We start from the raw sequence: 11,401 nt of genomic DNA on the forward strand, positions 1-11,401 counted from the left end.
ATGTGGGGTCATATGGGAGGTCGATATTTAGAGCTTTTAGGAATCGCCACACTGTTTTCCATAGAGGTTGCTCTAGTTTGCACTCCCACCAACAGTGTAGGAGTGTTCCCTTTTCACCACACCCTGTCCAGCAACTGTTAATTTTTGAGTTATTTATAATGGCCATTCTGACTGGAGTTAGGTGGTATCTCAGTGTGGTTTTAATTTGCATCTCCTTAATGACCTTTACAATGAAAACTACAAAACACTGCTCAAAGAAATCAAAGATGACATAAACAAGTGGAAAAATATCCCATGCTTATGGATTGGAAGAATCAACATTGTGAAGATGTTCATCTTCAATAAGGCAATCTACAGATTTAATGCAATACCCATCAAATTACCAGCAACATTCTTCTCAGACCTAGAAAAAACAATACAGGAATTCATATGGAAACACAAACGACCAAGAATAGCCAGAACAATCCTCAGCAAAAAAAGAAAGCAGGCGGTATCACATTACCAGACTTTAAACTTTACTATAAAGCTACAATCATCAAAACAGCTTGGTATTGGTACAAAAACAGGCATATAGACCAATGGAATAGAATTGAGATTCCAGAAGCTAAACCTCAATTTCTCAACCAACTCATCTTCGACAAAGCCTCCACCACCTACCACTGGGGAGAGGAGAACCTATTCAGTAAATGGTGCTGGGAAAACTGGCTGACCACATGCAGAAGACTCAAACAAGACCCCTATCTGTCACCATACACAAAAATTAACTCTAAATGGATCAGAGACCTAAATGTAAAACCTCAAACTATAAGAACCTTAGAAAATGCAGGACATACCCTTATGGAAATTGAAACTGGCATCCAATTCCTGAACAAAACCCGAAACCCACAGGCCATAAGAGATAAGATAGACAAGTGGGACCTCATTAAACTGACAAGCTTCTGCAAAGCCAAAGAAACCATCAAGAGAGTAGGGAGACAGCCCACAGACAGGGAAAAAGTATTTGCCAACTCCAGTTCCGACAAAGGCTTAACATCTTGGATCTACAAGGAACTCAAACGTGCTGAAAAGAGAAAAAAACAAACAACCCCATTATAAAGTGGGCAAAAGAAACGAACAGACACTTCTCAAAGGAAGACATCCGAGCAGCCAACAGACATATGAAGAAATGTTCAACTTCACTAATCATCAAGAAGATGTTTTGAATTTTTGTAGAGATGTTGTGTCACTGTGTTGCCCAGGCTGGTCTTGAACTCCTGGGCTCAAGTAATTCTCGCCTTGGCCTCCCAAAGTGCTGGAATTATAGGCGTGAGCCACTGTGCCCAGCCTCCAACACTCACTTCTGTTTGTTTCATAAGTATGTACAGCATTTCACCCACTTTAGCCTTTTTGGAGTGGTAGTACTGAAAGATTGTGAGATAGAGTTGTATGTAGAGGAAAAAGACAGAATAATGTATTTCTGAGTAGAATGGGCATCACTGCTTCAGATAATCAACTCTTGCTTATTTAGTTTACCATGCATGGCACCATAGTGGGTTTTCACATGTAAGAGTTAAGATGAGCATAGTTCCCTAGGGAGTAAGAACAAAGGATTTTTAATAACAAACTTCTTTTTTCCATTTTCATTTTAGATTCAGGGGGTACACATGCATGTTTGTTACATGGACGTATTGTGTAGTGATGAGGATTGGGTGTTAGGTGGCCTCTTCCGAAGATAGTGAACACTGTTCCCAATGGGTAATTTCTGACCCTATCCCCCTTCCCTGCTTCCCTCCTCACTGGTGTCCCTAGTGTCTATTTTTTCCATCTTTGAGAACATTTAGCTCCCACCTATGAGTGAGAACATGCGGTGTTTGGTTTTCTGTTTCTGAGTCAATGCACTTATGATGTTGAACCCCAGCTCCATCCACATTGCTGCAAAGGACATGGTTTCATTCTTTTTTATGGCTGCGTAGTATTCCATATCACCTCACCAGTCAGAATGGCAGTTAGTAGGACATCAAAGAATAATAGATGATGGTACAATTGCAGGGAAAAGGAAATGCTCATCCCCTGTTGGTAGGATCATGAACTAGCTCGACCTCTATGGAAAACAGTATGGCGATTACTGAAAGAACTAAAAATTGAATGACCATATGACCCAGCAGTCTACTACTAGGGATCTACTCAAAGAAAAATGAATTCATATATGAAAAGGACACCTGTACTCGTGTGTTCATTGCAGAACTATTCACAATAGCAAAATCATGGAACCAAATTAAGTGCCCATCAATAACTGACTGGATAAAGAAAATGTGGTATATACAAGGGGGACCCCCCAAAACCCACAATATATTTATACAGAATTGTGTATTTAATTCTTACATGTTTAAACTTCAGTCACCTTCAAAGTACTCTCCTCATTTGATGCAATACACCTATCAAGATGCTTTTTCCACTACTCAAAACAGTTTTTGAACTTGGCAATTTGGTGCCTTTCAATGCTTTTTTATTTCACCTCTTCCACATTGTCAAAATGAGGACTTTTTCATTCAGAGAAACAAACAAACTAAGGTGCTAGGGGCGAGAGTAGGTGAATAGGGAGGGTGGGCCGTGGGGGTCATGCTGTTTTTGGTCAAAAACTGCTGAACACATAGAGCGGTGTGGGCAGGTGCACTCTTCAATCATACAATGGACAAACATGGTGAAAAACACGGTGAATTTTTTTGTCATCTCCAAAAAAAAAATTCCCTGAAGTTGAACACAGTCTCTCACAACAACGCCAGCCGGTACACTGATGCCGATGGGTGCCTCCAGTGCTTACCTAGTGGGGAAGCCTGTACTGCAAGGAGCCTGCCCTCCAAAAGATAACTCCATCTTTTTTGAAATCCCCCCCTCGTATACACCATGGAAGAACGAACATTTAAACGGAGACCGTTACTAATGGCTAATGAGTCAAGGACCGCCACATGTGAGCCATCCTAGGGCATCCCCTGCTGTGTTCCCTGGTTGCCCAGTGTGACAGGCACGTGCTCTTCCAGTGGACCAGTCAGCAAAGTGCTCTGGGAACGCCGCGTGATCTTTCCGTGCTGGGTTTGGAGGCATCCGAGCTGGAGAGTGTGTACGCCTCAGACTCAGCTCTCAGTTTTCTGATCCCTTTATACCATTTCCCGTACTGCTCCCGGACCTGCAGAGGCAGAGCATGTTCTGGGTCAGCTCACAGAGATGGGCGGGGCCAGGGCAGGGCCTGGGCGGGAGCTGGGCAGTGGTACCTGCTGGTTGAGGAGGCAGTAGACCAGGAAGATGAAGAATCCCTGCAGGGAGTTGATGATGGTGAAGAGGTAGGCCATGAGCCGGGCGGCCGGGCCCACCTGCAGGAGGCCCAGACACCACGTGCAGCCCAGGATGAAGAGCTGAGCTGTCGCTTTAAATGTCAGCATCCTGGGTTGGATGAGAAAGGAGGCTTGTTGCACCCGGAGCCACAGGATCAAGGCTATTCTCTTCTCCACCCATGGGCTACCCTGCTCTCCCCTGAAGGTAGTTTCTCAGACTGAATTGTGATCGGCTTAGATCTTTCCTGTCAGTGATGCCCCACAATAGAAATGACACTTGGGTCTAGGATAGCATTTTGACTTGGACTGAGGAGAGCAGAGATACTTCATATGAGGGGGAGCCCAAAGAATCCAGGAATTATCTTTTGGGGGACAGGCCCCTTGTAGTACAGGCTTCCTCTGCTAGTAAGTGTTCTAGGAACCCATTGGCATTGTGAGAGCCTATGTTTGGCTTCAGCGATTTTTTTTTTGGTTGAGATTCTTTCAACTCCTTTGACCATTTCATGATGGGTGATTTCCAAGCACACCTGCCTACACCACGCTGAGTGTTCAGCATTTTCGTACCCAAAATGACATGACCCCCATGTCCCACCCTCCCTATTCACCCAATCTTTCACCCAGCGACTTTTGTTTTTGTTTTTTTGGATGAAAAAAAATCCTCAAAGGGAAATGTTTTGCTGATGTGGAAGAGGGGAAACAAGACAAACAAACAAAAAAATGGCAGAAGCATTGAAAGGCATCAAAATCAATGAGTTCAAAAACTGATTTGAGCAGTGGAAAAAGTATCTCACTAGGTATATTGCATCAAATGGAGAATACTTTGAAGGCAACTGAAGTTTAAACATGAAAGAATAAATACATAATTTTTTAAATAAATAAATTCCAGGTTTTTGTGGGTACCCCTCATAATTCCATGTTCCAATGAAGATCCCAAATTTCATTCAACCAACCTTACTGAGGATGTACTGTGCTACAGACTGGGCATTAAAAATAACATAGAAAAGAGTTCTGTTTCCATGAAGTTCATAGTCTCTTCAAATGACTAATACAACCAAAGAATGGTATATAGAATTTGGGAAGGATAGCGATAGAAACCTGGAAGAAAGTGCATTAATTCTGCAAAAGTGTGCCTGAGTGAAGGCCTGCCCAAGCCCCCTAGAGGATTTGATGCTGACTAGGATTCTTCCAGAGGGAGAATTGCATGAGGAATGAAAAGGAGCCTGAACTGAGGATAGGTTGTGGAGACAATCAGGAAAACATACACATTTTTAGCACGTCTATTGTAAGACTGCTGATAAAAGCCCAAAGAATATTTTGTTCTTGCCTTTTATATTTTTAATTGATGCATAATATTTGTGCATCTTTATGGGACACATGTGATTTACATGCATAGAATGTGTAATAATCAAGCCAGGATATTTCAGGTGTCCATCACCTCGAGTATCTACAATTTATATGTGTTGGGAGCATTTCAAGTCTTCTCTTCTAGCTATATTGAAATAGACAATACATTGTTGTTACTATAGTCACCCTACTCTGCTATCAAACATTAGAACTTATTTCTTCTATCTAACTATATGTTTGTACCCACTAACCAACCTCTCTTTATATCCCTTCCCACCCACCCCACACACTTCCCAGCCTCTGGTCTCTGTCATGCTACTCTCTGCCTCCATGTGATCGATGAGTTTTAGCTCTCACATATGAGTGAGAACATGTGATGTTGGTCTTTTTGCGCCTGGCTTATTTCACTCAACATAATGACCTCCAGTTCCGCCATGTTCACTTAACATAATGACCTCCAGTTCCCATGTTTTCATTTTTTTTGACGGTGAATAGTATTCCATTGTGTATATATATATGTATATATCTATATGCAGTTTATCAACCAATGTTGACTCTTCCTGTTGCTGAGGGATTCACAAACTGGCATTAGAGATGGACAGAACACTTTGCATGGGGTGTCAGCAGCAGACCACTGGGTCTGAGATGGCTGCTGTGGGAGGATGGCTGCATCTGTTCACTCTGGGTCTCCTCAGAAAACCCTGAGAAGGGACACCGGGTGCTGTTGAGGAGCGTGGCTTTGCTCTTGGGAACCATACATGTATGTCTGGGTGGTTGTCCCCTCTTCTCCATCTTACCTTGTGTTTTGGAGGGTGGACACGTCACTGTTGAGGGAGGAGAGTCTGTTTTTCAAAATCCAGAGGGTCTTCAGAAATAAAGCTAAATTGACCTTCGGGAAACCACAGATTTATTGAATGAAAATTTGAATATGTTATCTCTTGATCCTAGCCTGTCCAACATCAATTATACACATAAGCAGTTTTAAAACATTAAATAACAGTGTTGGAATTTGAGGATTGAGGAGGTTTTTTTTTTTGAGTTGGAGTCAAGTGCAGTGGCACAATCATGGCCACTCCAGTGTTGACATGCTGGGCTCCGGCGATCTTTTCACCTCAGTCTTCCCAGTAGCCGGACTACAGGCGCGTGCTACCACATCTGGCTAATTTTTTTTTTTTTTTTTGTTTATTGTAGAGACGAGGTCTTTCCAAGGTCCCAGGCTGGCCTCGAACCTGCAGGCTCAAGCAATCCACTCACCTCAGCCTCCCAAAGCGCTGGGATTTTAGGCTAAGCCAGCGAGCCTGGCCTTTTTATTTTATGTTTTTTAAAAAAACCCAATCCAACCCATGACCACCCAGGCACATTTCTGCTCTTGTTACTATTTTTATAATCCTTCTCTTCTAATGACCTTCAGCTGGGCAGTAAGGATAGTCTAATGATATCACTCACAGAGAAGATGGCACAGACGGGTCCTAGGAAGCTCCATATAAATCCCTTTTTTAGTTGGAGCCAGCAGCTGAGCAAAAGAGAGAATACAATCTGTATTGGTCCTTGGGTATATGGAACAGTTATAGAAATCCATTCCCTCCCTGCCCCCACTTCCTCCCTTCCTTCCTTCACCAACAAATATTGAATGTCTCTTCTTTGATAGTCTCCATGCTTTGCTCTTAAGATATAATGGTGAAGAAAGTAAACATGGTCTTAGATCCAACAAATTTCAACTCAGGGAGCATACTCACAATTAGACACACTAACAATAAAACAAAAATGAAAGCCTATGAGAATGTGTACTTGGATGTCATAGCTTACTTTTGGGTCTATGGAATCAGGATGGTTAAGGAGAAATCTTCAAGGAAATTCTGTTTTAGCTGAGACATGAAGAATGAGTGGATGTTACTGAGATAAACAGTTCTGAAGCAGGAGAGAAGTCTGTAAACATGTTAGCATGTTTTAGTGTCCTGTGAACCTAACATAGTTTTAAAAGCTTTTCTTCCATCATATAATTTAATTTTTTTTTGTCAGCTGTAAAACTCATCAGCTGGGTTTAAATGTACTTTTCTGACTCTATTTAGATTTATTTCATGTATCATAAAATTCACTCATTTAAAGTGCACATGCCGGGCTCGGTGGCTCAGCCTGTAATCCCGCGCCTTTGGGAGGCTGAGGTGAGTGGATTGCTGCACTCCAGTCTGGGCGACAGAGTGAGACTCCAACTCAAAAAAAAAAAAAAAAAAGTGCACAGTTCAGTGATTTTTAGAATTATAGAGTTGCACAACTATTATAATAATCTAACTTTAGAATATTTCCAGCTGTTCAAAAAGAAACCATGTACACATTAGCAGTCACTCCTCATTCCTGCTTCCATATATTCCACCCTCACTCACCACTACAGCCCCAGGTCACTATGAATCTTCTTTCTGTCCCTATGGATTTGACTGGTTTGGACTTTTCACATAAATGCAAGCATACTGCACATGTTCTTGTATGACTGGATTCTTTCACTTAGCATAATGTTTTCCAGGTTCATTCATATTGCAGCATTAAAAAAAGGCTACTCTTTTATAATTATTTTTATGGTTAAATACTATCCTATCATGTGAATATTCCATATTTTGTTTGTACATTCATCAGTGATAGACATTTAGATTGTTTCCAATTTTGAACGATTTAAAATAATGTGTTATGACCATTTATGTAACTAATTTTTATGTGGACATCTGTTTTCATGTGTTTTGAGTATATACTTAGGAGTGAATTTGATGGGTCATATGGTAGTTATATGTTTAACTTTTTGAGGAACTGTCAAACTAAAGAAATTAAGATATTTCAAGGTAAATACAAATAAAATTTTTTTGCTAGTATACTGCACTACAAAAAATACTAGATAGAGTCTTTCAGGGTGAAATGAAAGGCTACTATTTGGTAATGTGAATCCACACAAAGAAGTAAAGAGTACCAGTAAAAGTAGTTGCATCTGAATTATGAAATACAGAATAAATATATTTTTGCTTGTTACTCATTTCTTCTATTTTAAAAAGACAACTGTACAAAGCAATACTTATAAAATTGTGATTATAAGGTGTACAGATAGAATTTTTATAAAAATTATAACAACAAGGAGAAGGAAGGAAATAGAGGAATATAGGAAGAAAGTTTTGTGTAGTACTTTTGTGTGGAAATTAAGTTAGTGTTAATTCAAACTAGATTGTTTTAAGTTAATATTATAATTGCAAGTAAATAAACAACAAAGAATTTAAAAAGTATACTTGAGAATATCCATTTAACACAAAGATGAACAGAAAATGAGAAACGGTAATAAAAAGAATATAAGATATATAGGAAGAAATAATAATATGGAGGATATAAATTCTACCTTATCAACTGTTACAGCAGATGTAAATTTGTTAAACACCATAATCAAAAGTTAGAGAATGATGGTATGGACAAAAAGTTATATGCTTTTTACATGAGACACATTTTAGATTCCAAGACACAAATAGGTTGAAAGCAAAAAGATAGAAGCAGGAAACAAATGGGAACTGAAGTGGATATATTAATATCAGACAAAATAGGCTTTAATACACAATTTATTACTAAAGACAAATAAGAATATTTTATGATAATAAGAAGGTCAATCCAATATATGGACTATAAACATATATGTACTAAACAACAGAGTCCTTACTACATGAAACAAAACTGGACAGATTGAAGAGAGAAATAGATATTCAACAATAATAATTGAAGTCTTCAATTCCTCTGTAGTGAAACTGTGCCCCCCAAATGATGTGTCCAAGTCCTAATCCCTGGTACCTGTAATTATGGCCTTATTTAGAGATAGGGTTTTTGCAGATGTAACTGAATTAAGGATCTTGCTTTGAGATCATCTTGAATTTAGGACGGGTCTTAATTTCCATAACTCTTGTTCTTATAACTGTTATAAGGAGAAGGGTATTTCCAATACAGAAGCACAGGGATGTAGGCCATAGGACGACAGAGGAAGATACTGGAGTTATGCAGACCCTAGTTGAGGAATGGTTGTTTAGAACCACCAGAAACCGGAAGAGGCAAAGAAGGATTCTCTCCTAGAGGCTTCAGAGGGATTGTGGCCCTGCCAATGCCCTGATTTTGGACTTCTGGCCTCCACAACTGTGAGAGAATAAATTTTTGTTATTTCAAACCATCAAATTTGTTATAGCTGTCCCAGGAAACTAATACAACACTACTCTCAGTAATTGATAGAATAATGAAACAGGAGATCAGAGAAAATAGAATACTTGAACAAGTCAATTACTAAGTAGATCTAACAGACATCTATAGAATACTCCACTCAACAACAGCAAAATACACACTATTCTCAAGCACACAAGAAATCGTCTCCAGGATAGACCATATATTAGGTATTGAGGGAAGCCTCAATATGATTCAAAATATTGAAATCATACAAATTATTTTTTCAGACCACAATGGAATGAAATTAGAAATCCACAGTAGAAGAACATTTGTAGAAATTAAATAAGACTCTCCTAAAGAATAGGTCAAGAAGGAAATCACAAGGGAAATTAGAGAATACTTTGAAATAAGTGAAAATGAAAATACAACATAAAAAACTTGCAGAGTGCAACTATTTTAGTGCTTAGAGGAAAATTTGTAGCCGTAAGTGCCTATTTCAAAAATGCATACAAATCTTAATCTTCCACCTTAAGAAAAGAGAAGATCAGCTGGGCTCGGAGACTCAGCCTGTAATCCTGCACCTTGGGAGGCTGAGGTGAGTGGATTGCCTGAGCCCATGGGTTCGAGACCCGCCTGGGCAACTTGGTGAAACCTCATCTCTACAATAAATCAAAAAATTAGCTGGGTGTGGTAGCGCACGCCTGTAGTCCCAGCTACTTGGAAGGCTGAGGCGGAAGGATCGCCGGAGCCCAGCAGCTCGAGGCTGTGGTGGCCGGGAACGGCCACTGCACTCCAGTCTGGGTGACAGAATGAGACTCCAGCTCAAAAAAAAAAAAAAGAAAAAAGAAAAAAAGAAAAGAGAAGCTCAAACTAAACTTAAATCTAGCAGAAAGAAGAACATAATAAAGATGAGCGTGGAAGCAAGTAAAACAGAATAAAAAATTAGAGAAAATCAATAAAACACAAAAGTGATTCTTTGAAAAGATCAACAAAATTGGCAAGTTTACTAGACTGGTCAATAAATAAAGAGAGAAAACTCAATATTATCAGGGATGAAAGATGGTACATTAATATCCTTTACAAAAATATAAAGGAACTACAAACAACTCTGACAACAAATTAGATAATCTAGATAAAATGGACACATTCTTAGAATGACACTACCAAAACTATCTCAAGAGGAACTAGATAATCTGAGTAGACTTACAACAAGTAAAGAGATTTAATTAATAATTTGAAAACTTCCAATAAAGAAAAGCCCAAGCCCAAATGGCTTCACTGCGTTCCATCAGACATTTAAAGAAGAATCGATGCCAATTCTCCACAGAATCAAAAATAGAAAAGAAGGGACACTTCCCAAACCATTCTACGAGGCCAGCATCACCTTGATACCAAAACCTGAAAAAGACATTGGAAGAAAATAAAACTGCAGAGGAAAATCCCTTCCAAATACTATTGTAAAAATCCTCAAAATATTAGCAGACTGAATCCTGCAACATATAAACAGGATTACACAAGCTGGGCATGGAGTTGAGTGGAGTATTCTATAGATATCTGTTAGATATACTTAGTTATTGGGTTGTTCAAGAATTTTATTTTCTTTTTGATCTCCTGTCTCATTATTTTATAAATTACTGGGAGTAATGTATTAGCTTCCTGGGACAGCTATAACAAATTACCATGAATTTGATGACTTGAAATAACAAAAATTTATTCTCTCACAGTTGTGGGGGCCAGAAGTCCAAAATAAGGGCATTGGCAGGGCCACAATCCCTCTGAAGCCTCTAGGAGAGAATCCTTCTTTGCCTCTTCCAGCTTCTGGTGGTCCTTCATGGTGGCTCATACCTGTAATCTCAGTGCTTTGGGAGGCTGAAGTGGGAGGATTGCTTGAGGCCAGGAGTTTGAGACCAGCCTGCACCACATGGTGAGACCTTGTCTCTATAAAAAGTTAAAAAAAAAGGGATTTTACACCATGACCAAGTAGTAATTATCTCAGGAATGCAGGGCTGGTTTAACATCCAATAAGCAGTCACAGTAATACATATATTAATAGAATAAAGGATAAAAATTATATGATTATCTGAATAGATTCAGAACAGCACTTGACAAAAATCAAACACTCTTTCATCATCAAAGCACTCAACACACTAGGAATAGATAAGAATTTCCTCAACTTGAAAAAGGGTATCTGTGGAAAATCCTTAGCTAGCATCATACTTTAATGGGGGAAAGAGTAAATGCTTTTTCTCTAAGTTCAGGAACAATCAAAGTTGTCTGCTTTTCTAGTCAACATTGTTCTGGAGATTTTAGATTTGAGTATAATAGGGTAAGAACAACAACAACAGCAACAAACCTATCTAGAAAAATGCCTGGCACAAAGTAGCACCTTTGTAAATCTTAACTATGACAATATCAATTATTTTGATCATTCCAATCAGGTCTACTTGACCTGATGAAAAATAGAAGTATTCTACAGGATTTGGATAAGGCAGGTTAAGTTAAAAAAAAATGTCCTGTGCCCTTTTTTCTTTTTTGAGTTGGAATCTCACTCTGTTGCCCAGACTGGAGTGCAGTGGCTG

The 11,401-nt window shown here is 39.2% G+C and overlaps 1 protein-coding gene across 1 annotated transcript in view; it reads right to left on the bottom strand.

Annotated features, from left to right (window-relative positions):
- Positions 1–3,025: 3,025 nt before the first annotated feature.
- ADGRE2 (adhesion G protein-coupled receptor E2) overlaps positions 3,026–11,401 on the bottom strand; it is a gene marked incomplete at its 5' end in the record, with an annotated part of 21,391 nt that continues 13,015 nt past the window's right edge. The window contains 4 exons of the mRNA XM_021713904.1: positions 3,026–3,163; positions 3,249–3,417; positions 5,450–5,541; positions 6,099–6,165. Of these exons, the coding sequence (XP_021569579.1) occupies positions 3,026–3,163; positions 3,249–3,417; positions 5,450–5,541; positions 6,099–6,165 (466 nt within the window). The remainder of the gene's footprint in view (positions 3,164–3,248; positions 3,418–5,449; positions 5,542–6,098; positions 6,166–11,401) is intronic.

This window comes from Carlito syrichta, unplaced genomic scaffold, assembly GCF_000164805.1.
Source record: "Carlito syrichta isolate Samal-C Ts95f unplaced genomic scaffold, Tarsius_syrichta-2.0.1 Scaffold304788, whole genome shotgun sequence".
Taxonomy (NCBI): domain Eukaryota; kingdom Metazoa; phylum Chordata; class Mammalia; order Primates; family Tarsiidae; genus Carlito; species Carlito syrichta.